The 26,774-nt window shown below is 50.3% G+C and overlaps 1 protein-coding gene and 1 long non-coding RNA gene across 4 annotated transcripts; both read left to right on the top strand.

The window, feature by feature from the left end:
- The first annotated feature begins 2,297 nt into the window (after nucleotides 1-2,297).
- LOC144275093 (uncharacterized) lies at nucleotides 2,298-23,391 on the top strand. 3 transcript variants are annotated; one of them, XM_077834216.1, is made up of 12 exons: nucleotides 2,298-2,464; nucleotides 3,298-3,375; nucleotides 4,018-4,704; nucleotides 7,919-8,045; nucleotides 9,032-9,080; nucleotides 9,489-9,629; nucleotides 11,159-11,287; nucleotides 18,612-18,674; nucleotides 19,567-19,645; nucleotides 20,386-20,500; nucleotides 21,280-21,379; nucleotides 22,593-23,391. In XM_077834216.1, exons 2-12 carry the CDS (start codon nucleotides 3,352-3,354, stop codon nucleotides 22,975-22,977), a joined length of 1,899 nt encoding a protein of 632 aa, XP_077690342.1. In that variant the 5' UTR covers nucleotides 2,298-2,464; nucleotides 3,298-3,351; the 3' UTR covers nucleotides 22,978-23,391. The 3 variants fall into 3 exon arrangements, with proteins under 3 accessions (XP_077690342.1, XP_077690343.1, XP_077690345.1); XM_077834217.1 differs by having other exon boundaries at nucleotides 2,299-2,464; nucleotides 4,021-4,704; XM_077834219.1 differs by lacking the exon at nucleotides 2,298-2,464 and adding an exon at nucleotides 3,523-3,607 and having other exon boundaries at nucleotides 3,348-3,375.
- On the top strand, nucleotides 14,934-15,974 carry LOC144275113 (uncharacterized). Its single transcript, XR_013347985.1, has 2 exons — nucleotides 14,934-15,513; nucleotides 15,723-15,974. It is a non-coding gene; the product is annotated as an uncharacterized LOC144275113 (long non-coding RNA).
- Nucleotides 23,392-26,774: the final 3,383 nt, after the last annotated feature.

Raw genomic sequence — 26,774 nt, 5'->3', positions numbered from 1 at the left:
TGATCACCTTGACAAAAATTGCATCCATAATAACAGTGAGATTAAGTTACTGGCCTAGCTAGGAATTGAACCCACATCTCCGAAGTCCATCTATCATAGCTATCTGGTCCTTGTTACCATAGTGTCTGAGTTCCTAGCTTCCACTGAACAGGGCCTAACTGACATGCCTAGAGTGACACAGGGAGTACATGGTGGGAGAGGGAAGAGAACCCAGACCTCCAATGTTCAAGGATACTGCTCTAACCCCTGGATCAGCCTTTATTTCTATCTTTTTCTTCCTCAGTCCTCTCCAGATTCTTATCCCCACACTTTCCAAAAGCAGCTTCCATTTTTCAGGTGCCCACCTTAAGAAACACAAGGGCCTAATCCTCCAAGGGTCTGAGTGTAACAATGCCCTTGTCAGGCCCTCCGTGAGGTTCAACCCCTCGAACTGAAAGCATGAGTAGCTCCTGCCTGTGCTAACGGACCAGGCGCTAGTGTTGTAAGGGTACTTAGGCATTGCAGTACCAAACTCCCTGCTACCTAGTGGGCTTCTCAACCCCAAGTTAGGTCCCAGGCTCCCCATGCATTGTGTGAGGCCCCTAGGAAAGGGCTGTTCAGAAGCCAGGTTGCTGAGCAGGGAGTTGCCTAAACTAGCCCAAAATGAGATGCAGAGGAATGGGATATGCTGAGGGCTCAGATCCTCAGAAGTATATAGGCACCTAACCCTATTGATCTGGGTCTTCGGCACCTTACTGATGAGCCAGAGACAGGCCCTTCCACCAACTCAAGATTCTCAGTCGTGAATCCTACCCTGGAGTTAGATGCCTAATCTTGTGAAAAACCAGGAAGAGAGCCCCCATTATAGCCACTAGCCTGGGGATTAAAGCATTCACCTGTGATGTGGGGCATCCCAATGCAAATCACTGCCCTGCCTGATTTGGAGCAAGGATTTGAGCCCAGATTTCCCCCATCCCACCTGTGTACCCTACCGACTAGCTACTCCAGGGTGGTTTTCCAAATCTCTTCTGCTGGAGCAGTTCTATTTCCTATTAAATATGCATTGGGCCAGAGAAAGCAAGTGACAGAGACTGACTATAGCCAGTGCTCTAGGGCACTTTCCTAGGATGTCAGAGACTCAGATTAAATTCCTGCAACAGTAAATATTCTGGGTGTTCTAGCCATTAGATGGGGACAAAGAACCACATCGAGTTACATGAGCACTAATCTCTGTCACTGGGAGCTACATGTTCTCAGTACTGCTGAAAACTCAGGCCCCAGGTGTCTCAAGTTTGAACTCCCAAAATCTGTAGTTACTTCTGAAAATTAGGTGGTTAGACTTTGTCTTCCCTACAGGTTCTAACAGCCTGGGATCAGCTGGCAGCCAAGTCAGCCCTGAAGGTTCTTTGTATCTGCACATAATGGGGTTAATATTCAGATATTAATCTATGACAACTAATCACATCACACCTGCCAGATACCTGGGGCTAAGGGGTTGTTTTCCCTGTGACTAGTTCAACAATTGTTTTGCTGTGTCAATGGGTCCTCTACAGGACTCCTGGGTTTGAGTCTACATGAGGAGATATTCTGGAATAACTATTCCTAATTTAACTTCCTGTGTGGATGTTCTGATTCTGCAGTAAGAGTGCTTTATTCCAAATTAGTTTAATCCGCTTTATTAGCTTAATCCACAAGTATACATAGGAAGTGTTAATGAAGGTGGGCTTTCCAGCCCCACAAGCAGGTTACAGTAATTTAGAATAAAATGGAATATTCTCGAATATGAGTATTCACACAGAGAATTGATTATGTCTAGCTATTGGATTCCCATGTGTAGACAAGCTGTATTATGAATTGACTAAAGATGTGAAAGGTAATAAATGCACATAAAGTAATACATTAAGCCCCTGTGTGGGCTACTCTCCTCCAGAAGTAAAGGGGCTGTAGCTTAATCTTGCAATACTGGTTTTCATTTATTTTTTCATAGGGGTCTCCTGTGGTGTCCATCACCATAGTGTCTGGGCACCTACTGGAGCAAATGGTGACATCCATTCTGGAGTAAATGCAGGCCTTAAGTCCAGGTTTGCTAGTGAATGTTTTCTGAGCACAAGGAAAAGGTCTCAGACACGCTGGTTTGGGCTCTGATTCTAGTTCCTTTGCTTTGGAAGTTTCTTTCTCTCTTCAGAGAAGAGAAACGGAGTCTCTGGCCGGATCCGCCGTGAGCCAGGTTTCTGTCCCCGCTGCTGGGGTGAGGAGGGAGGAGGTTTCCTTCGCTTTTCCCCACCAGGGGGCTCTGGGTATTGCTCAGGAGGGGAAGCTCCTAGGGCTCGAGCTCTCTCTGCTCAGCAGACCGGGGGTTGAGCTTCCTGGGTCAGATGCAGCCGCTGCTAGCTCCGTTGTGAGCTGAGGAGCTCCGGCTTCCCAGCTGTGCGGGGAGCGCCCTGCATTAACCCCGCTCTGCCGACAGCTGAGCCGGAGCCTGCAGGTGAGGGGAGAGACCCAAAGGAAAGGGCCAGGGCCGGGCAGGAAAGTGACTCTGCACCAGCGGCCCCACCTCGCCCCATCTCTGCTCCCGGGGGCGGGGGTCTGCGAGTCCCAGAGCTGCTGCTCTCCCTGACCCCCCCCCCCGGCTCTGCCCCCCTGACCGCCTGCAGGAGCCGAGCCAGGGCCGGGAGAGCGACCGCCTCGAGCCCGGGCCCGGGCCCGAGTTTCCCCCCCCAGGGGAGGGGACAGGCGGGAGTCGGGGGCAGAGACTGGCAGGGGCAGCAGGAGCAATCTGGGGAGGGAGGTTCCCGGCTCCCAGCCCCATTCCCTGCAGCACCCCAGGGCCGATTGACTTTCCTGGGAACAAGGTCAGGAGCAGGGAGAGGAAAAGCCAGTTCCTGCCTCTGCCTGGTCCCCGCGCTGCTGGGGGGATGCGCTGCCCGGAGACCGTGTCAGGGGGGATCCCCCAGAGCGGCTCCTTTCTCGGGTTTGGTTCAGACTGTGGGTTGAAATGCGCTCCCTCCTCGAGAGAGAGGCTTGGTCTGTGTTGTAATAAAGTGGGGCAGAGTCAGGGTCCAAATTTCTTCCTCAAAGTCCAGATTCCAGAGACAATCATATATATATATATATAATCACAATCACCCTCACAATAAATACATAAAAAAAGATTGTGGGGTCCCCTTCAAAAGCATCTGGCAGGCCAGGTCTGGCCAGCGGTCCGCCTAGTGACTGCCCCGTGTCTAGAGCATCTGTCTGCAGGGAAAGAGCCAGGAGGGAATCAGGGCGTGAAATGGTGCCAAGGCCCTTTTGAAACCTCCCTTCTCGCCCTGACAGGCTGCAGAATCAGGTCCGGATTGTCCCTGGCTCCCCGGGGGGCTGGGAAGGGAAATGTCTGCTGTGGAACCAGCTCAGGTAGGGGATATTTCTGGAACTTATGGGGTCTTCTCCTGGAGGGAGAGGGGCAGAAAACACAGGGGGGTGAGGAAGATGGTGGTGAGTGGGTGGCAGGGGGTGACAGACCTGTCCTGGGACTTGCGTGATCTGGAGCCTGGTTTGTAGGAACAGGCCCACTGGGAGAAAAACTATAGCATGGGTGCCGTGGTATTCCCATCTCCCCCTCTGTCTGGCTTATGAGCAAAAATAGGTACTGACTTTTATTTTTCCCTGGGAGTGCTCCGCCCCCTCCCCTGAGGCTCCACCCCCACTGCGCCTCTTCCCACCCCTGCTCTGCCCACTCCTCAAAGACTCCGCCTGCTGCTTCTGCCCGTGCCCAAGCCCCTCCCCCAGCCTCTGAACAGCTGGTGGGTGCTGAGCCGAGGCTGGAGCACCCACGGAGTCGGCACCTATGCTTATGAGTCTTGCTATGGACTGAGTCTGCCATGACCCCCTCCTCCCCCCTCCCCAGCTGGGTGGGTTGTGAGGGTTGAACCTCATGATATAAAAGTGTGATGAGTCTCCAGCACCCATGCTAAGGCGACAGCCCCATCAGCTCGGCTGCAGCGAGAGACTCGGTGTGTAGCTGGTCCAAGTTTTTCAACCCCGGCGTTTTCCCAGCAGGACCAGGTGCAACAGGAGACACCGGCGGCTGGGATGTGGGGAGAACCCCGTGCCCTGAGGGAAGGGCGTTGTGGGATCCCGGTCCAGCATCCCAAGAGGGAGGAGAGCGAGGCTGAGGAGCAGAGCCCTGGCTGGCCCTTATCCCCGCGGACACCATCCCGGTCCTTGCTGGGATGCTCAGAGGGGGAAGATTGTCCATTGAGGATGGCACAGACGCCTCCCCGGTCTCGGGAAGCGGCAGACACCGCAGGCCTTGAGCAGGCGGTGCCGTCCCGTGAGTGGCCTCATGGGCACGAGGTTCCTTCGTTCCCCAGGGAGGCACCTGAGGCCTGTGTCTCCCTGGGGACAGGCCCCACTAGGGGCCGTGCCGAGGGCAAGGCTGCCGTTTCAGAGCAGGCCAGCGAGGAAGCCCATCGGTTGCAGTTCCGTTCAGGCGCTGCCCGGCCCGGAGAAGCTCCCCGAGAGACGCTAGCCCGGCTCAGCGGGGCTGCTCGGCTCTGGCTGCGGCCCGGGGAGCGCACCAAGGAGCAGATAGTGGACGTCGTCGTGCGGGAGCAGTTCCTGGGGGCACTGCGGCCGGACGTGCGGGCCTGGGTGACGGCGAGGGAGCCCCACAGCAGCGAGGAGGCGGCTGCATTGGCTGAAGCCTGCCTGGGGCAGGGGGAGGCGACCCAGCCTGTTCAGGTAGCTTATACGGTGCGAGGTGGGGAAATGCTGTGGGAGCAGAGCCAAGTGTGTGGCTGAGAAGGGATGGTGGGAGAGACAGATCTGATGGGAAATCAAAGGATGAAATGTCTTCCCCCACACACCCCTGATGCTGTGGGGCAGGGGCCCATGGCCCATCTACTTTTCGCCATGGGCCCCACCCCGCCCTTCCTCCTCCTCCTCCCGCCCCCCCCTCCCCACCACCGAGGCTCTGCTCCCCAGCCAGGCCGGCAGCTGGAGCCAGGGCAGGTGGAGGGTCTACGGCTCCTCACAGCTGCCCGCACAGCTCTTACCATGGCCAGGCTGCGGCTCTGAGGCCTCGGCCGGAACCAGATTGGGGTAAGAGCCATGTGTGCAGCTGTAGGGAACTGTGGGCCCTCCACATGCCCTGGGTGGGGACGCAGGCGGGGGGCTGCTCTTGAGCTCCCCCACCCCGGACAGGTGGAGGTGCCGCAGCTCCCCAGAGGTGCCGCAGCTCCCCGGCTGGGCTCGAGCTGCTGGATGGGCCGTGGGGACAGGACCACAGAGGGGGCGGGGTCTCTCCCCCCCTCTCCGCCCAGACTTTGGGAAGGCTCCACCGTCCCTGCTCGGGAGGCCTCGGCCTGAACAAGATTCCACAGATGAGAGGAAGGGTCAGCGTATCGAAACGTCCCCTCTGAGATCTGGGCCAGGCCGGCAAAATCCTTGTCCAGCAAGTCTCGCTGTGCACCCTGTGTGAGGGGTCGTGGGCAAGTGCGTGCATGTCAGCAGAAGTGGTATAGTTATTATTTACTCTGTGCATTGCTGAAGTCCCTAGGGACCCCCGCCCTATTATGCAGGACAGGGTGAAAACCTAGAACCAAGAGACAGCGCCTGCCCCCAAATGCTCACAGTCTTAGGATGAGGTAACAGCTGCATAGACCAGCGTCATGGCTCGGTGGAATTTCACAGGCAGCGCCTCCCCATGAATCGGGCAGTATGGAACACAGAGTGAAGGTGCTTGCTGCAAAAACGTTGGCATGACCAGCACGCCAAAGATAGACTCCTGTATTTTAAGGCCAGAAGGAAGCATTATGATCATCCTCTAGTCTTATCCCCTGCATAACACAGACTAGAGACTCCCACCCCAGGAGGCCTTCATAGAACCCAGCAACTTGTGGTTCAACTAGAGCCCAACTTTTACAGAGAGACGTCCGCTCTGGAACATAGGAGTGGCCACTCTGGGTCAGACCAAAGGTCCATCTCGCCCAGTATCCTGTCTGCTGACAGTGCCCCATGCCAGGTTTAAAGGTTTCAAGTGATGGTTTATTTCCCCCACACTTCAATTTGTCCCTTATTTCCAGTTTCCTTGTGGTGTGAAATGAACAAATAACCTGCGGAAAGCTGGTGGAAGATTTTGTGCCAGGGTGGGGGTTTTTTTTCCAATGTGAAGTGCCTTTTTTTGACAGACAGAAACATTTCTGAACAATTTTTTCATTTTGGTCAGTTTTTTGTTTGTTTAAGAAAATTTTGGTTTAGTTTCACTGAGAAGCCTCCCCCTCTTCCCCCCGCCCCCGCCTTTTTATTACCTTGATTTTTTTTCCAACAGGGGAGGAGCTTTTAAAACTGAAAAGTGGGGATTTTCCCACAGAAAGGAAACAGAAGCTTTTAATGTTTTTTTTTTTCAAAAAACCCCCACCAAACCTTAAAACAGCTTAAAAAGGAAAATGTCAGACAAAATGCAACATTTCAATTTTTTTTTAATGTTTTTTCCCCACCAAATAGACTTATCTTCTTCAAACCTTCTGTATAACACTAACTGAACCAGTTGTCTTTAAAAAGAAAAGCAGTGGTTCTTAACCAGAAGTACGTGTACCCCTGGGGGGACACAGAGGTCTTCCAGGAGGTACATCAACTCATCTAGATATTTGCCTAGTTTTACAACAGGCTACAAAAAATGCACTAGCAAAGTCAGTACAAACTAAAATTTCATATCAACAATGACTTGTGTATAGAGCAGTATAAACTATACACTGAAATGTAAGTACAATATTTATAGTCCAATCGATTTATTTTATAATTGGATGGTAAAAATGAGAAAGTCAGCAATTTATTCCTAATAGTGGCTGTGACATTTTATTTTTATGTCTGATTTTGTAAGCAAGTCGTTTTTAAGTGAGGTGAAACTTGGGGATACGCAGGACAAATCAGACTCCTGAAAGGGGCACAGTAGTCTGGAAAGGTTGAGACTCATTGCTGTAAAGCAAAGAATGCAGCTGTTCACTGTTATAGTTCAGGCCACCTCTAGTCCAGAGCTTGGGGGCGGGCGGCAGGAAGGGGAGTCAAGATTCTCAAAAGTAACCCAGCAACACATGCATAAAACAGCACGACAAGGTGGCACGGTCCCCCGAGGGAATGGAAGGAATCAAAGAGAGAAATTAACCTTGTGGACTGAGCCAGATGCTGAAGGTTCAGGTTTCATTTGGCTGGGTGAGAATAAAGAGCAGGAGGGCTCCATCTTGCACCTGCTGGATCCTGCATTGGAGGAATTCCATATGGAGCTTCCATAGATTTGCTTGGTCGGTCCCTGTGAACCCCGTGAGAACCACCTCAGTTTCACATACTAATGAGTGACCCTCATCCTGGGAGACTGAAGGTGCATTAGGTAGCAGAGGCATAGACACAGACTCAGTGGGTGCTCCAGCACTCAAGTACCCATGGGAAAAAAATAGGGGGTGCTCAGCACCCACAAGCCACATCTGTTGGGCCGGCCAGGGTTTGCTGCCAATCAGCTGTTTAGGGGGGCCCCCGGGCTGGCCGGCCTCAAGGAAGGGCAGAGAGGAGCCAGCAGTGGGCGGGCAGGAGGCCTTGGGGAAGGGGACTGAGAGGAGCGAGTGAGGGACTGGCCGGGGAGTTGGGAGAGTGGGCGGGAAGAGGCAGAGTGAGGGCGGAGCCTTGTGGGAAGGGGCAGGGCCTCAGGCGGAGCACTCACCGGGAAAAATATAAATCAGCGCCTATGAGCAGAGGGAATGGCCAGAGGCCTGAATGATGAGTGGGGAGATGTTAGACCAGGAGTGAGTGAGCAGCACATGGGAGCAGTAGGGAGGAGATTCTAACTTGGGGATTAGGGATACTATAAGCCTTACTGAAAGTAAACAGGAAACTAGAACAGTCTGGGGCAGGTGGGACTGTGACTGGGGAACTGGTCCTGAGTGGGGAACTGTGGCTGTTTCAGGGACAGGTAACCTTCGAGGAAGTGGCTGTGTATTTCACGCAGGAGGAGTGGGCTGTGCTGGACCCAGGTCAGAGAGCCCTCTACAGGGACGTCATGCAGGAGAATTACGAGAGTGTGACCTCGCTGGGTAAGGGATTCCTTGTTCCCTTGGGTATTAGAAGCTTTCTCTCCACAAATATCACGTTCAGTGCTTAACCCTTCAACGTAACACTTCACTATTAATTTATCTCGCTCTTCGACTTTCCTCCCCCTCTTTTCAGGTGGAGAAGGAGAGACGGGAGAAAGTAGAACTCTGGCAGAGTTCTTTCTCCCAAAAAAAAATTATCATTTCAAAATATTTTCTAAAAATGGAATTGAAAGCTAAACTGTTTTGCAAATGAAATAATTTTCAACCAAATCTCATTTTCTGAGGAGAATTCTTTTTGTTGAAAGTTTCATTCCCCACTACAGCCTGGTATCTGGCCTAAGTGTTTTGATGTTAGTGCTGTGGCTGGGTCACCTGGCATGTGCAGATCCCAGCATCTTCTCCAGGGGACAAAGATCGTCCAACTCTTCCAAAGGGTCTCCCATGTCCGTCTTCCGATACCACGTCCCCACAGCGTCGGGGAGGGGCCGGGTTAAATCATGGAACTTTCTTTGTAACAGACATTCCACAAACCATTCATTCACCCCATCCCACCATGTTCTTCCCCCCTCAGCAGGATTTCTCATTCCCAAACCCGACGTGATCTCCCGGCTTGAGTGAGGGAAAGAGCTGTGGGTCTCGGATCCCCACGACTCTGAGGAAAGGGGGAGTCCATCCAGCCCTTTATCCCTCAGTGACCAGTCTCAGGTGCTTCATAGGAGGGACAAGAAACCCCCTTTGGACAATTATGGAACAACTTGTTTATAGTTTCTTCCTAGTCCCCTTTCTCTGGCCTGTTAGTGGTTGGTTTATAGCCTGAATGAGGATTTAGTTCCCTTCCTCGGGGCCTTCTCACTCTGTGTTCCTCTCTCCTCCCAAACCCTCTCTCCCACAACTGCGCCTTCCTTCCCCGTCCCTTCTCTGCAGATCTCAGCTTCATGGTTCCATCTCACCCTTCCATTGACTGCACCTAGTTTCTCTCCCCACAGCTCCCCTGGCAGAGGCAGAGGCTGGCATGGAAGGGATAGAGCCGGAGAGGTGAGTGATGGTGGCTCTTCTCCTCATCCTCTGTCCCTGGTGCTCACCTATCCCCTGTGCGTGTGCTCCCGGGACTAGAGAAGAGCTGTCCTGTATCCCCAGCAGTGCGATGACTCAGAGTCACTCCCGTCTGACAACATCCGGTATGAAATTAACTGCTGAGTTCTCAAGCCAGTTCCCAGTGGGACAGTCTTGCCCCATCCCTATTATTAGCATCAGCGCTGTTGTGAACAGCTTCAGCAGAGAGACCAGTGACTGACAGGGACATGTAGACAGGATGGCCATCAGGCTGTGAGGAGAGATGGTGGGATCAGGACCCACAGAGCCCTCAGAGACTTCCCCTCAGAGCCATGGCTCAGGGAGATGCGCTTCCATCCAACCTCCTCTCTTGACATCTGATTCTTGCAGTGCACCAGGATTAGAGGATAAACCAGAGGAGGTGCCTGACCCCAAAGAGGAAGAGGACGAGAATGAAGACTTCACCAAGAAAGATGACCTCACTTACACGGACGACCTGCGCAGTGAGAATTACCACCCCTCGCTGGACAGGTAAGGGATGCTAGAGCTGGGCTGGGAGGGAGCTGACTGCACTGCTCTCTGAAGGGCTGCCAGGCTGGACCGAAGTCTTGCACTTTACAAAGAGTCTGTGTATGTTCGTTCTGACGTAATTCCACAGCCCTGGTCTTCTGTCCCTTCACCTTCTGTGGCCCTTACGTACATTAACAATTAACCCAGGAACGCACTGGGCGCATACAGAACAAGCTCTCCGTAGCTTTTCCTGGATCTCTGCCCTTTCCCACCTGCTCCCTGCTTTGTGGTTGCCAACACCTTGCTGGTATAATTGAGGCCTCACTCTGATTTCACAGGTAGCTGTGGTACCCCGGGATGCTCCTAAACACCACTTCTGAAAGCTCCTAATTCTCAGTTATATGAGTGAGATCAGAATCCGGCCCTGGAATTGTAAATTCCCCAGGGCAGGGACCTTATTTTCATTACTGGTAAGAGGAGGGGAAGGGATTTGCCCACTGCAATGTCAGAGGGTAGATGGCCCTTTGAAGGCTCAGGGCCCAGCCCAGCTCTGACAGGCTCCACAATGGGGAATGAGGCAGCTCAGGTTCACCCGAGGGAACTGGAGGCAGTTAATTAGGCAGGGAAGCACCTGGGCATGATAAAAAAAATTAAGGACCTCAGTTAGAAGGGGAGTTCCCGAGAGGAAAGGCAGCTGCTAGAGAGCCGCCCTCTAGCAGGCTGGTGAACTGCTAACACTCCAAAGAAAGAGAAGCATGGCAAGCCTACAGGCAGGAGGTAGCAGCAAGGGGCTGACAAAGACTGGTTCTAGCTGATCCAAACGGGCCCCGAGCTGAACCCAGTAAGTTGGGCTGGCCTGGGCTCCCCTGCATACTCCAGCCAGGGGCTTATGGAGAAGAAGGTTCTAAACGCAGGAGACCTAGGGCTGAGTAACGCCTACTAGAGCCATGGAACTTCTGACTCCCCTTCACCCTGAAGGGGCCAGAGACTGCTGAGGATCTGGCCAGGAAAAGTCAGGTTGTAACAAGGACTTGACAAACACAGAGTTGGGTGTGATAGCATCAGGGGGTGGAGCCAAGTTGGTGTAGCTCCCCATCTTGCCACAAGGGGGATCTGATCGACAAAGGCCCCTGATTTCACCCACACAGTGAGTCAGTTTCAGAGCTAGGAACAGAACCCAGCTGTTCTGCCACCCAGTCTTGTACCTTAACCACAATCCCATCCTTCCTCCCAAGCTTCCTTGTGACTTTGTCCTGATATTGGAAACGAGAGACCCATTTGTTAAACATACTCTGCAGAGGAAGGCTGCTCTGACAAATCTAACCCTGACTATTGTGTGACTAAACTCTCAGCTCTAACCTGACGTGAACGTGGAATAATACATTGATTCCTTTAGCACAGGCTTGGAGGAGATGCTTTTAGTCTGTGTGCCTCTCCCTGAGTGGCATTGGGTTGCTTTTCCTCTGTTTCCCATGTCTAGCTTCACCTGCCATTAGAGAGCCCCCTTTCACAGGTTGTAAGCAGTTCCTATGTCCATCTTGTCCATCCAGTGACTCCGAGCTGAAAAGAGAACAAAGCCAGAACAAGAGCCGCAAGAGACCCGTGAAGGGTGTGCAGCTGCCTACCGAGGCGAGTCCAGCCAACGGCAGCCCCTCTGAGGAGAAGGCGGTGCAATCCAGGTGAGGGGGAAGACAGGCAGAGGGCCAATCCAGGTGAAGAGGGAGAGCCTGAGCACATAGGGAGAGGAGAAAGGAAGGCGAGAAGTGGGTGAGTGAGAAGGAAGGGGTTGAGATCAGTTTGTCTATCTCAGCTCGATCATCCAAGTGGCTCTGGGCCCATCTGAGAAGCGACTACATTTCCCAACCCCAAAGTTTTCAAATGCTGGCTAACCTAAAGGCCCGAGGGCGTGTGTGGGGCTGTCCTGTGCTCTGAAACTACAGACCCCTGACAATAGCAGTCAGACCAAACCGCAGCCAATTCCCAGCGCAGAGCTGTCTACCACACCACGCTGGGTGTCTCAGGCCTGGTCTTCACTTAAAATGTAGATCAACATGGGTACATCACTCAGGGGTGTGAAACTTGTCTCACCCCTAAACGCCATAGCTATGCCAGCTTAGCTCCTGATTAGATGCAGCTAAGTGGATGGACGAATGCTTCTGTATACCTAGCCAGTGCTGCTCACGGAGGATGCTTATCCACTGTGATGGGAGCCATGTGAGGACCTGAGCAAAGCCCGTTGACATTAATAGAGATTCTTTCCATTGACTTCAATGGTAACAGAGCCAGTAATGAAACTAGGGGACAGCGAGGGAGACAAGCGTACTAGTGTCTGGGTAGTCAGAGAGAATATAGTAGGGCTGAAGTTTGCCCACGTCACAGCTCCATTCAATGCAGGTGGAGCTGTCATGGAACCAGTTGCAGCTCCCTGATCCTGCGCCGTCTGCCCTCTGCATAACTTAGAGAAGCTCCTCAACTGCTCTAACTCATACCACTGTCATAAGATCCCTAACATCAATGGAGAATTGATATATCAGAGCTCCCCCCACAGCACCAGAGAGTGCAGGGAGGGTTCCGCAGGAGCCATCCCTCCCTGGAGAGAGTTCCACTGACACAAAGGGATTTCTCCTCTGGCCATGTGGGGCCAGAACATGGCCTCTGTGTTGCCCAAGTGGTACAAAGTGGCCATAGTGTACTGCACTATCCTACTCACCAGGGAAGAGGCAAATGGCTAAATAGGGCTTCAGTGTATAAGTAGTTACTCCTGGGGGAATTTTGCACCAAAATATTAAAAATTCTGTGCACAGTATTTTAAAATTCTGCATATTTTATTTGTCAAAGTAATACAATGTAATCGTGCCAGTTTCAATTATTTTGGTAATTTATATCAAATACCCGTAAGCAAGTATGTCTGTAACAATACAGACAACAACAACAAAAAGATTCAGGAAATGTTTTTTGACAAATAGATTCTCTACCGGGCATATTAATACAGAACTTTGATCATAATTCATTTAAACTACAATACAGAAATGTATTTCCCACGTCATTGAGAAGCAGTACAAAGGCTTGGGGATTTCAGGGGTAATAAAGGAGCTGAGGGAGAGGGAAGTAATTGCTGGGAAGGAGCCTGGAAGTGAATCTGGAGGATTGGTGGATGTGGGTGGGAGAAGTATGGAACAGGTTTTTTTGCGGGGTGGGGATTGTTGGGGAACCTCCCCCATGCCTCTCCCATTCAGTCAGGCATATCTGCTGCCTCTGTCTCCATGTGTCCCTGCATCCCCACTCCCCATTCAGCCATTCATTTCTGCATATGTCCCCATGTGGCCCTGCACCCTTCCTCCCCCCTGTCTCCATGTGGCCCTGCACCCCCACTCCTATTCGGCCATGGGCTCAAAGTTGTCACCCCACTAGCTCCTTTGCTCCCACCCCAGACTGTCCCCCTCCACTATCCCTCCGGAACGTCAGTCTGTGTGACCCGCCTTAATAACACCATGTGCCCCACTCTGCCCCCCTCCATATCCCGTGCCTCCTCACCTGGCACAGCAGTGTGAGGAGGGCAGCCTCTGTCTTCTCCCTCTCCATGGCTGGTTGCTCTGACCCGTGAGTTAGCTGTCCTCTCTTCTGGCATCACATCAGCCCCTAGTGCGTGAAAAGTGTAATTGCAGTTTCCTTTCACTTCCCCATCAGAATCAATTATTCTACAGGGGGAAAAAATATCTCCGGGAGGCATTAATTCTGCACTTGAGCAGTGGCTCAGAATTCCCCCAGGAGTAAACTAATGCTGTAGTTTTCATAAGGTTCCATCACACAATGATAATAAATATTCAGCAGTGTAGTGTCTGGTTCTCTGCACTGAAGCTGCTAGTGTGAATTTGTAATACTTTTATGCAGAAAATGATGTATGCATTAGCGTATTGTTTCTTAGATTATAAAGCCAGAAGGGACCATTGTGATCATCTAGTCTGACCTCTTGCATAATGCTGGCCACTGGACTTCCCTGAGTTAATTCTTGTGTGCACAAGAGCAGATCTTTTAAAAAAATATCCAGTCTTGATTTAAAAATTGCCAGTGATGGAGAATCCACCACAACCCTTGGGAAGTTGTTCCAAGGGTTAATTACCCTCATTGTTAAAAATGTGCCTTATTAATAATCTGTATTTGTCTAGCTTCAATTTCCAGCTTTTGGATCTTGTTATACCTTTGTCTGTTAGATTGAAGAGCCCTCTGTTATTACATTTCTAGATAAATGATGCTGAAAATTTGCTCATTGCTGAGAAGATGTGTTGGTTTCAGTACTATGATGTTGATAGTTGAGTTAATCTCTGAAGATCCAAGGAAGCCAAGTTAAGCTTGGGTGGGTGCTGGAAACTGCTTGGGGTGACTGAGCCTAATGCAACCTTCACTGAAGTGAGAGGAATGACTTGCAATAAATCACTGCGAGTTGGGTCAGGTCCTTAGTGAATGATTAGGCTCCAAGTCACCAAAGTATTTAAAAGTCAGTACTGCCGATCTCAAGTGTACAGAAGTAATGAGTAACATCTCAAAAATCATGAATCTTTGATTTGAGTGGTTTGGGGTTTTTTTGGATTTTTCTAATAATAAATTATAGGTTCTTTAAATTTCTCTTCTGGTTTCTGAGCCTTTAAGTCACCCTCAGGACACATTTTCAATGTGTTTTTTTTCGAAACGTGAGGGCTAGAAACTTTCATTGTATCTAAATAAACGCTGGTGGTCGCTTGACTCTGGGAGCTGGGGCTTTAAGAAAAACACCAAATATCACAAGACTCTCAGTAAAATCACAAGGGCTGACAATGGTGCCTGTGCTTACACCATGGATAGTCCCATAGAAGTCAATGGGCCTACTTATATGCCTAAAAAGTAGCATATGCTTAAGTCTCTTCTCGAACTGCGGCCTTACATAACACCAGGGAATTAATTATAGACCCTAACTCTGTCTTTCCAGACTTTCTAATGGTTTTTATTACATAGGGAGATGTAAAAGCATTTCCTTTGGAATTAGCTGAATTAAGTGTGAACAGTCTTCCATCCTCAACTGTCTCTTCACAATGATATTTTTTGTGGGGGTTATGGGAAAAAGAAGCCCCAAAATGTACACCCAAACACATACCAAGTAAGTATTAACATGCACAGTCACAGCTCTTCTGCCTTTTTCATTTCTAGACGTTTTTGTGACTTCAGTTCTGTACTGAAAGTCTATTAATGTCTTTTTTACAGGGGCTGTGAAACTAAGTAACAATTTGCAACCAGTAGAAAACAATTTCTGGAGGTATTAATTGAAGCACAGCAGACAATAATGGTAAATTTTATATATTTAATTTGCACTCCCCCTTCCTCTCCTTGCAGCAGTTTAATTTTACCATTAGAGGTACACCATCTACTCAGAAATCATGCTTGTGTCTGAAAACTTTCTACCTACAACTAATCTCTAAAATCACTGGAAATAAAAAGATTATTTCCCTCTAAATCTTCCTTTTTCCTTCAGTTTCTTTACTTTGTGCATTTGAGAGGACTCTGTTAATCATCTTTTAGGGCCAGATTTTCAAAGGTGTGTAAGTGCTTAGCGGGATTTTCAGATGTGCCTAACTAAGTAGGATAGATATCAGACTCCCACTGAAATCAAATGTAAAGCACCTGAACTTTTCACGCATTTTAAAGATTGGCTAAACTTGTTTGTGGTGTCCCTTTAAGGTTTAAAGGAAGTAATGGTTTTGATCAAATTAGTTACACATTGATGTGTGGTTTTTGCTGTAGCCATTATGATACCAGCAGCTAGGGACATGGAGACAGAAAAAAAAAAAATATCAGAGGAGCAAGAGAAAGCACATCAAGAGCACGTCGCATACTGGAGTGTGTGTTCCTTCGCAGATGACTCTCATCTCCTTCTGTAAGTACTGTCAACCCAATCTGATGACAATGCCTGTGTGCAATATAAAGTATTGCAAAGCGTTGAGCAGCCTCAACTTGCACTTGCAAAGTAAGCTGCATAGCCTGCATCTTACATAGTGAACATGGCAGATCATCCGTGATTTTTAATATCTGTTTTCTTCACCAAAATGACAATTTTGCTATTTTCTAACTTCTTTCTCTTTTCAGGACATTCCATCACAGACCAACAACAACAAAAGCGAAGTGACTGCAAGATTTACCTTGGAAGGTGGATAATGGAGACAGAACATTTTAAATTAGATCAAACTTAAGTGTATGTTACCAAACTTTCTCTGTGTTTAAAAATATTAGATTAACGTGATTACGACTGAATCTTTTTTTCTTAACTGTATTATTTGCAATAGTGTGTTTAAAGACTTTTTATTGTTCATAGATAATAAAATTTAATCATGTTTGTAACAGGATAATTGTTTTTAATTTATTTACACTATAAATAATGGAAACTTGTAGCTATTTTGTGCGGTGAGGAGTAGGTATTTAAAATAACTGTCAAACAGCACAGAAATAAAATCATTTTCTGTCTTATTTAATGTCCAGAGTGGATTTTTCTAAAGGTTTTTAATGCTCTTTATTTTTATCATGCAAACGATGGACTTATCCAAGAGCAGCTTGGTTCTACTGACTTAGTCAAGTTTTAGTATCATTTCATTATTATTTGTATTACCGTAGTGCCTAGGAACCCTAGGATGACTGAATCTCGGGGGTGTCCTACCAAATACATCCACACTGCATTGAAGGTCTTAAATTTTCTGATTACATCTCTATTACAAGCCATCAGAGCTTTGAAATTGTAGAGTGATGCTTTCTCCTTCGTTCTTATTGTTTTGTCCATCTTTTTACTTTAATTAAAAATTGGGAAATATGATACCAAAAAAGCCATTAGGAGAATGGTATTGGTTGCATGGTTATGGCCAAATGTTCAAAATGTTCATCAGGACCTCGGGAGCTGCTGAGTCCTCTTGAAAAACTAACCCCGAAGGCCTAATTTTCAGAAGCACTGAGCACTTGAGATTCTAGTTGAAAGTCAGGGGAGCAGGCTGTGCTCGTCTCCTCTGGAAATCCATGACCATGAGTGCGCAGAAGTCAGGCAAATGTTAAAGGCTGCACATGTAACCTTAACTCTGCCCTCTTGTGTAACTGTTCCAATGTACTCTATTAACTGTATGAACACATGCTATTTCTAAATATAGTATTGAACAATTTCTTTTTCCTTGCCATGTTAGACACACACATAGGATCTTGCGGTGTGTAATAGTTTTTGTATGCCAGACAAACTGAGGTTACTTATATGGAAACGTACTATCACTATGAGCACAGAGACCCAACAATTGTAACATTGCGCAAGTTGTCCTCGGCTAGCTTGTTATCTGGTGAATCTTGGAGCCTCTCACGGAGCAGGAAAGCACTGAGCTCAGCTGTATCTAGCACGCCTGCGGTATATTTAGGCTTGGAAAGATTAGATTGTTACTGTTCAATGTCAATAAACATCCATTTCATCATACATACACACAAACCAACAAAAAAAAAATCCATTGAAAATTTACAGAAAGGCAAAGTACAAAAAATGCTGCCTGAGAACATTTTAGAGGTTGATTTAAAGCAATTTATATATTGTGGCATGATGTTGACTGTGTGTTTTTATAGTTACAGTAGAACCTCAAAGTTATGAACACCAGAGTTACAAACTGACCAGTCAATTAGTCAGGCCACAGTAGAGACAAAAAAAAAGGGGAAATACAGTGCAGTACTGTGTTAAATGTAAACTGTTAAAAAAAAATAAATGGAAAGCAGCATTTTTCTTCTGCATAGTAAAGTTTCAAAGGTGCATTAAGTCAATGTTCTCTTGTAAACTTTTGAGAGAACCATAACGTTTTGTTCAGAGTTACAAACCATTTCAGAGTTACGTACAACCTCCGTTCCTGAGGTGTTCGTAACTTTGAGGTTCTACTGTGTAAACCTTTAACTTTTGAACCCTAGTGACTCCAGCAGCCTGGGGGGTGAGCTGGACAGAGCCCTGTATCCTTTCGGCAGGGGTACCCTTTATCAGAAAGATGGGGGTGTGCACCCAGCCTACAACTAAAGCCTAGCAGTCCGTGGAAACACCCAGGCCCCAATCCTCAAAGATGTTTAGGTGCCTATTTCCCATTGATTTCCATGAGACTTAGGCATTTCAAGATCTTTCACGATTTGAGCACTGGCCTCCACACCAACCTGACGTTCAAGACATGAAATTCATAGTGCTGGGCCAAACTGGAGCTCTTCCCGGTGCCTGAGAGGTGTTGCTGTGTCCATGTGGGTGTCAGTGAGGCTTGGAGGTCCATGAAGATGCCAGAGCAATCTTAGGGTGACCACCCTGAAATCTCCTTTGACCAGGGTTTGCTTTGGGTCCTTGAGATCCAGGGCAGACCAGAGCCGCCGTGCCCTCTGGGATTCAGGGGTGCTTGGAATGAAACCCTGTAACTCAATGCCACAGGCTCAGTGGCTTTTTGGCAGGATTGACCGGACTTCCCAGGGATGCTCTCAGCTGGGGCAATCTGGAGCTTTGGTGGGAAGTCTGATCTTATAGGGAGGACTTGGGTGTCTGAGGTGAACAAAGGGGGAAAGACTCCTGGTGTCTTCGTGGAGGGCATTGAGCTGGCCAAATGCTCTGGATCCCTTTCCAATCCTCATCTGGTGCTAGCTAGAAAAAGGACAGGGAACCCTTCGTCTTCCTGTGCCAAGGCCACATGAGTCCTGAGAAGGGGCTATTGGGCACCCTTGGATTCTGCCAGCTACGTGAGATCTGGCACCAGAAGCCCTTTCTGTAGGAGGAGGCTGGTAGCTGGAGATCCCTGCCCCAGAGAAGGCCAAGCAGCCTTCGTCTCCTATACCTTCTCGCAATGAGGGGATGAGAGAGATGTTCATGGTGGAGATGGGGAAGGGTGTACAGAAAAGGAAAACACAGGCCAGGGGAAAGGGAGACTACATGGGGAGAAAGGAGGTGGAGAGACACACCCCCTCTGGGAGCACCCAATCAGTTTGTTTCTTCCTTTGCAGCCGCAAGAAGCGGGGACAGCTGAGCAATAAGGATATGGCCCAGATCGGCCCCAAGAGAATCAGGTAGGAAGCTGGCCTGGAACCCTGGACATGACTCTGCTGGCTGCCCTGCCCTAGAGCCCTTATGGTAGCAGAGCTCAGCTGCAGACCAGTCCCTTGTATCCCTGCTCCCCACGGCTGGACTCCCCATTCCACTGAGCAGCCGGTGGTGCCTCCTGCAAAGGGGAGTAGTTGGGCAGGGGTAGGATCTCCCGCTCTGTCTGGATTGGCCTCTTGGTGGGGGTTGCAGCGCAATTCCAGTTGGACTTAGAGGTGAGGAAAAGCCCCATTAGCCCCAGAGCCACACACCAGGGGCTGCTTCCCACAGCCCATTACCTAACATACTTTTCAATGGCCCCAGTGACGGGCAAACCTCTTGCCACTTGGTCTCCTGTCCATTCCCCCTTGCAACCACCCTTCTCGTGTCTCTGTATAGGCTCACAGCCAGTGATACTCCCTGGCGTTTCTCACATCCCCACTGCACCCATTGGTTGACGTCTTCCACAGGGCATGCGACCCACCCCTTAGCGCCTCCAACCCACACACTTTCCCCGTTGCTAGTGGTGTGCTTTGTCCAATCTGTCCACCACTCCACCCCCAATACTTTGCACAGCTGACCGAGAGACCAGAGCAGATGGGCACAGATGGGAAAAAAGAGTTTGGAAAGGAGCTGGAGAGCCAGTGAGGCAGGGAGATGAAGGGGGCTTTATCCAGACGTCACAAGCTGCAGAAGAGAGGTGACAAAGGCAGCTGGTGAGCAGAGAAAGATCCAGGAAGGTGGCTGCAGAGGACACGGCTCTTGCCCCTGCAGCGGGGAGAGGAGAGGACGAGGGAGGGTTTGAGAACCGAGGGGCTGCTGAACTGCATCCTGGCTCCATCAATAACCTGCAAGATCCTCACCCCCTCCTCTCTGCAGGAAGGCAACCAAGCGTGAGATGCTCCTGTGCGACTTCGAGGGCTGCGGCAAGATCTTCTCCAACCGCCAGTACCTGAACGTGAGTGACACAGTGACCTGTGGGGAGGGGCACCTGACCCACCCCCAGCACCGCCTGGTCCCTGTTGGGATATGTGGCCTAAAACCATTATGGTATCAGCCCAGCTGCCGGCTTGACAATCAGTTCAGTGTGACCCACTGGTGAACGTATGTTACGGGTCCCTCTCTGTGCCTGATCCACAGAGAATAGGAGTCTGCGATGGTCTTACCATAGTTCAATCTGTAGCTACTTATGCTTTTAATTCTGGACATCCCCATTTCAATCCCCAGCCCAAATGGGAGCTGTCACATATGCCCCGGTCGTTCCCATCTGACTGGCTGTTCAGTGAAATGAGTCCGTGTGTCCTCAGTTCCCAGCAGGACAAGATTCTATATCAGGGCTAAGGCCCCAACTCAGAGCCGATCGACATCCATGGTGAGATTCCCACTGATTGCAGTTGACTCTGGAACGCGATCCAGTTGGCCTCCTTTGCTGCAGCCTCCACAGACAGACTGGGGGCTGAATGGGTCATAGAGTTATGGCTTCCCTCTGCTGGGTCCCACAGGAAGAGCTGAGTGGCACCAGGGAGACCCCCTGTATAGGGGCTGTTGGTCCAGCCCCAAAGTCAAACCAAGCATTCCCTCTGACTCCCAGTTCTGTGGTAGGGCGCTCAGTTAAGTATGAACCAGGGAGGATGGACTGTGGGGTCTCTGGGCGGCAGCTGACCCTACCTCTGCTTCCCCCCCACCCCCAAACGGCAGTACCACAAGAAATACCAGCACGTGCACCAGAAGACCTTCACCTGCTCTGAGCCCAGCTGCGGCAAGTCCTTCAACTTCAAGAAACACCTGAAGGAGCACGAGAAGCTGCACAGCGGTCAGTATGCCTGAGCACAGGGGCTAAAGCCTCAAAGCACCTGCCTTTCTGCTACGGTGCTGGGCTCTCCCTCCCCTCAGCACACACACAGCTCTCTCAGGGCCCCTCAATCCAGATCCACAGGGCTTTAGTCCAGTCCTGGGCTCCTACACACACACACAAACCCCCCCCCAGTACCCCTCAATCCAGCCCCACAGCTCCCCTTCAGTCCCAGCCCTGGGCTCGTACACAATCATCTGCCAAATGCCCCTCAATTCCAGCCCCACAATCATGCAGGTCTGCCAATGCATTTCAATCCCAACCCACAGGCCCCCTGGTATTCCATCCCTGGGTTGGGCCCCCTCCCCCTTTTGACCTTTGCCGATGCCCCCCAGTCCTGATCCACAGCCCCCACTACTATTCTAGCCCTGGGATTCCCTCCCACCCAGCCCCAGCTCTGCAGGTGCCTCTCAGTCATGCCCTGCAAACAGCGCTGTTATTCTAGCCCCAGTGCTGCTAATGCATCTCAGTCTGGACCCACAGAATCCTCTGCTGTTCTGGTCCTGAGCTCCCCCTACACACACAATTCTGCCAGTGCCCCTCAATCCCAACCTGCAAGTCCCACTGTCATTCCAGCCCTGGACTCACTACCAATATCTGCTCTGGCACCCCCTTGCTTTTTGTCCCCTGGACCTACTGCCCTTCTCTCATCCCTACCTTTGCTTCCACTTGGGTAAAATGCCCTGCCCTACATCCCGCTGCCCAGTGCAGCCAGTAATCTGCTCTCCTTCCCCCTGCAGACAAACGGGATTACATCTGTGAGTACTGCGCCCGCCCCTTCCGCACCAGCAGCAACTTGATCGTCCACAGACGCATCCACACAGGGGAGAAACCCATACAGTAAGTAGCAAACCTAGCTGGCTTGCTCTGTGACTTGGGGTCCTTCCTCTGTGTTGAGCTCTCTCTGTCCCTAAGAATTGCAGCACTGAGACGCCAAAGGTGGAAATGGCTGATTAGGTGCCATCGATCCAGTTCTGGAGGATACAGTCCCTAGGGCTGTCCGGGCCCTCTTCCTAAGTACACCACAGACGAGGCCTCTCCCCCTCACCCCTTTGATGTCTACACCCATTAGATACTTGTAGACCAGAGGTCCCCAAAGCCTGCCTCCCTAGGGTGGGCGTGGAGAAATGTCCAGGAGGGCACAGCGGGGCCCAGGCCAGCCCCCAACTCCTGCTCCCAGCTCTGTTCCAGTCCCGCCCCCATCCACATCCCTGGCCCCACGTCTTGTCCCATCCCCAGCCTCAACACAGCGCTGCTCCCTGCCCCGCATCAGTCCCCAGCCTCAGCCACTGGCTGCGGCCCTGTTCCCAGCCCAGGGCCAAGGCTGGGGGCAAGGCCGGGAGCGGAGCCACACCTGGCTGCGGGCCTGGGTGCTGGCACCCACTGCAGCTCAGCTGCGGGTTCACTCCCGCATCTGTCCCCAACCTCGACCCCTGGTCACAGCCCAGCTCCCAGCCCCACCCCCAGCCTCGGCCCCCTTCCACTGATCATGCCACCTCCCTGCCTCCCCAACCCGCGGCACCATTCCAACCTGGGCTCCGGGGACGACAAGGGGAGGCGCAGAGAGGGGTAAGGGGGGGCACGATCCTCAAAAGTTTGAGAAGTACTGAATAGCCTGTTGAACTCATTGCCACAGGAAGTTGCTGAGGCCAAAGATTTAGTGAGATTCCGAAAAAGGATTGGACATTTATGTGGAAACAAGAATATTGAGAATGACCAAAATGAACAATAGCAATTTTGGAAGGGAGATTAAACCTCCTGCTTCAGGCTTTAAGCCAGTTCTCTAGCCATTAGAGCCCAGGACCAGACCTAACGTGCAGGCCAGGTTAGCCCACATTGGCCACCATGAGGTTCTTACACCTTGCTCTGTAGCATCTTGTGCTGAGCTCTGTCAGAGACAGGGTAATGGGCCAGATGGGCCTTGAGTCTGGTCCAGTCTGGCAGTTTCTGTGTTCCTGTCTCCTCTGTGCATCCCACTCTGAGCTTTCTCTTTCTCTGATTCCCTGCCCGGCTTTCTCCACACTCTCCTCTTGATCCCCTTCCCCACCCACAGGTGTGAGATCTGTGGCTTCAGCTGCCGTCAGAAGGCCTCCCTCAACTGGCACATGAAGAAGCATGACGCCGACTCCTTCTACCTGTTCTCCTGCGACATCTGTGGCAAGAAGTTTGAGAAGAAGGACAACGTCACCGCACACAAAAGCAAGAGCCATCCCGAGGTGGCTGCCGGCCCGGTCCAGCCTACGCCGGAAATGCCAGCACCCGGCCACTGGGACGCGCCATCCCTGCTCTCCAGCCTCGGTGAGGACACACCGACCAAGGACCACCCATGTGCACCATGCCCACTTGCCACAGAGCAGCTGGAGATCCCTGCACCGAGCCTTTGCAAAACGGAGAAGGCAGAACGGCCGGTGTCCCCCATCGCAGCCTCCGCGGAGTAACGAGCCATGCTGAGCGGGATCCGTGTCTGACCAGCGCTTGGGGGCTGAACCACGGGGGATGCTGGCAGAGATGATCCCAGCAGGATCCTGCCTTCCAGCTGGACTCTGCTGAGAGTGGGACATAAAGCACTTAGCAGAGGGGTGGGGATAATGACTGAACCATGGCTGGGGACTACAGCAGAAGATCTGAAATTCTGCCCAGGTACTGAGAGTATGAGGACAGGGAGGCAAAGGCAGCCCTGCGCAGCCTCCCCACACCACAGTCAGTAGAGCGCAGACTCTCCATGGGCCAAGAGGACTCGCACCAGCACCTTTTCTGGAGCAAGGGGGCTCTGAAGAGAAATGCTGAGGTTCACCCTCCCCAGGAACAGGCCTCGGCTTTGCTACTCTCGGCTTCAGGGCTTTGGACAAATCCTCAATAAAGAATTATTTTGTGTCATGCCTGGGGTGGGTAGAGCACCTTCTCTGATGGGGCTGGTGGTTCTGCCAGCCTGGGTGGGGTAGGGGTGAGGGTAGGTGAGCCTGTCTTCATCCCAATGGCCACAGCTCCTGCTGCTGGTTCCCTGCCATTCTCCTGTGAAATTACCCCATCCCCGGTTGGTGCAGCTCCTCTGAGTGGAGGTTCAGCAGCCACCCCCCGTCCAGCTGCAGAAAAGCCTGCCTGTGTTGTGGTCTTTGTATTAGAGCAGAACCTTGGCATCCTAATGGAGACTGTGAGCCCATTGCGCTGAGAGCTGCAGGCATGCACTGTGAGAAAGTCTCTACCCTGAAGAGATCCCAGTGTAAATAGACCAAACAGACAAAGGGCAGGAGACAGTAAGGATTCTGATCCCCTCTTTTTACATGGGAGACCGAATCACAGACAGATTAAGGGCCAGATCTTCAAGGGTATTTGGACTCCTAAAGTCTGTGGATTTCAATGGGAGTTAGGTGCCGATCTGGGCATAAGGGTAAGATGTTCAGTAACACCTCGGTCCTGCTGAACATCAGTGTCTCCTAAGTCACTTAGACCCAGATCCTCAAAGGTATTTAGGCTCCTAACATCCATTGAAATCGTGAGCATTAAGAGCCTAAATACCTCTGAGGCCCATGTCTTAGGCATGTTTGAAAACTTTACCCCAGGGGACTTGCTCAAAGATTGCTTATTAGGAAAGGGATAGATAAGAAGACAGAAAATGCCATATTGCCTCTCTATAAATCCATGGTTTGCCCACATCTTGAATACTGCATGCAGATGTGGTCGCCCCCTCTCAAAAAGGATATATTGGAATTGGAAAAGGTACAGAAAAAAGCAACAAAAATGATTGGGGTGTGGAACCGCTTCCGTATGAGGAGAGATTAATAAAACTGGGACTTTTCAGCTTGGAAAAGAAACGACTAAGAGGGGACGTGATATAGGTCTGTAAAATCATGATGGGTGTGGAGAAAGTAAATAAGGAAGTGTTCGTTACTTCTCATAACACAAGAACTAGGGGTCACCCAATGAAATTAATGGGCAGCAGGTTTAAAACAAACAAAAGGAAGTATTTCTTCACACAACGCTCAGTCAGCCTCTGGAACTCTTTGCCAGAGGATGTTGTGAAGGCCAAGACTATCACAGGGCTCAAAAAAGAACTAGATAAGTTCATGGCAGCTAAGTCCCGCCAATGGCTATTAGCTAGGATGGGCAGGGATGGTGTCCCTAGCCTCTGTTTGCCAGAAGCTGGGAATGGGTGACAGGGGATGGATCACTTGGTGATTGCCTGTTCAGTTTATTCTCTCTGAAGCACCTGGCATGGGCTGCTGTTGTAAGACAGGATACTGGGATACATGGGCCTTTGGTCTGACCCAGTATGGCTGTTCTTATATTCAGAGAGTCTGTGACTGAGCCAGGAATTGAAACCATATCTCGCCACTTTTGCACAAGATGACTTCCGTTTTCTTCCTGGATCCTCTTTACTTATGTCACGGGAGAAGATTTCAAGTGATGGAGGCCCAACTCCTCCAAAGCGTTTAGGCGCCTAACTCCTAATGGGATAACTGCCTTGCATATTAAGCAGGTTTTTGTTATGTGGAGTCAGCAAAAGCTCTGAACCCTCTTCTCAACAAGATACCAGTTCCTGGAGACGTGAGCCAGAGGGAAGAGAGGATTTTCTCAGCAAACGAAGCTTCAAAGTTGAAGAACTGACCTCGGTGTCTGCGTTGTAAAATGTCACCTCCCCTCAGTCATAGTCCAGATGCACCCCGATTTCCCCAGGGTTCTCATTCAAGGCCAGAGGGGTGTGCGGGGAGCTGAGAGCCCAGTACTGCCCTCGGTACAGCCCCACTGTCCAGATCCCTCCTCTGGCTTGACACTGAACTTCCCATTCCCCCTCACGATCTCCCTGGCCACCCCTATGGCCCAGCCGTCCCAATCACCTACCTCCACCTCCCGGTAGTGACTCTCCTTGGAGCCCAGAACACAAGTATGAGTCAAATCTCTTGGGGATATCAGGCAGACTCTGCCTTGCGTTTCCTCGGCACATGGTCTTCTAGTCCTTGAAGAGGACGAGCTTGGGGTGGGCTGTCTGTGGACAGAGTCACTTCTCCCCGAGAGGGAGCCATACATTCGCACTCAGGGCTTGTTCATGTCATGGAGAGGAAACCATTCCTCAGTGAGGGCTGGTCTACACTAGAAAGTTGGGTTGACTTACGTACATTGCTCAGGCGTGTGAAAAGTTCACGAGAATTTGAGAAACAAAGTTAAGCTCACCTAAGCCCTGGTATAGACAGCACTATATTGACAGAATCATAGAATATTAGGGTTGGAAGGGATCTCAGGAGGTCATGTAGTCCAACCCCCTGCTCAAAGCAGGACCAATCCCCAACTAAATCATCCCAGCCAGGGCTCTGTCAAGCCTGACCTTAAAAACTTCTAAGGAAGGTGATTCCACCACCTCCCTAGGTAACCCATTCCAGTGTTTCACCACCCTCCTAGTGAAAAAGTTTTTCCTAATATCCAACCTAAACCTCCCCCACTGCAACTTGAGACCATTACTCCTCGTTCTGTCATCTGCTAGCACTGAGAACAGTCTAGCTCCATTCTTCCATTCTTGTGTTATAAGAATTCTTCCACTGACCTAGACAGTGCTTCTCGGAGAAGTGAATGTACTCCAGTGACGGAAAAACCTCTTCCATTGCTGTAATTCGTGTCTACACTACAGCGCTGCAGCTGTGTCGCTATAGCGTTTCTAGTGTCGACATACCCTGAGTCTTCGCCAGGATGCATCTGCCTGAAGTCAATGGGGTTTATGCCAGCAGAACTGTGCCTGTGCTTACCTGTCTTAGGGCTTATAGAGCCCTCACACTGGACGCCTGACAATCATCCGTGGATTTTGTACCTGCATGCACCCTGTGAAGTAAGGACAGATTGGTTACTGAGACACAGGGTGGTAATAATGGTTATGGATAGGATTTTGTCACGGTAAAATTATGCCTAATTCGCAGCACAGTCATGGTGAAAAATAGATCATTTCGAGCCATGGCAACAAAACTTTTTGTAATAAAGGCTGATTGTGAACATAAATGTGCATTTATGAACAGTAAAATGTTTCTGCTAAACAAACAGGGCTTGCCTATGGAAACATTTATATGTGCCTGCTGTGGGCCTTGCTGCAGCTCGTTAAGCGTTCATTACTGCACTTTGATCTAGTCCTCTTTGACACTGGAGTTGATCAAAGTGCATTAACCAGTTGTTACAGTTCATTTCTTTAACTAGGCTTAATACAATTCAATTTTTATTTTTATTTTCACCATTTTGACCGATAATATCAATGTTT

This window comes from Eretmochelys imbricata, chromosome 14 (assembly GCF_965152235.1).
Source record: "Eretmochelys imbricata isolate rEreImb1 chromosome 14, rEreImb1.hap1, whole genome shotgun sequence".
Taxonomy (NCBI): Eukaryota; Metazoa; Chordata; order Testudines; family Cheloniidae; genus Eretmochelys; species Eretmochelys imbricata.
The sequence above is the reverse complement of the archived record's forward strand: the minus strand, read 5'-3'. Positions and strand labels throughout refer to the sequence as shown.

Excerpts from the sequence above, each read along its gene's own strand:
- LOC144275093 (XM_077834216.1), top strand. The coding sequence starts at position 3,352 with ATGTCTGCTGTGGAACCAGCTCAG. Across the intron at positions 11,288-18,611 it reads GAGAAGGCGGTGCAATCCAG|CCGCAAGAAGCGGGGACAGC; the intron begins GTGAGGGGGAAG and ends CTTCCTTTGCAG. Across the intron at positions 18,675-19,566 it reads ATCGGCCCCAAGAGAATCAG|GAAGGCAACCAAGCGTGAGA; the intron begins GTAGGAAGCTGG and ends TCCTCTCTGCAG.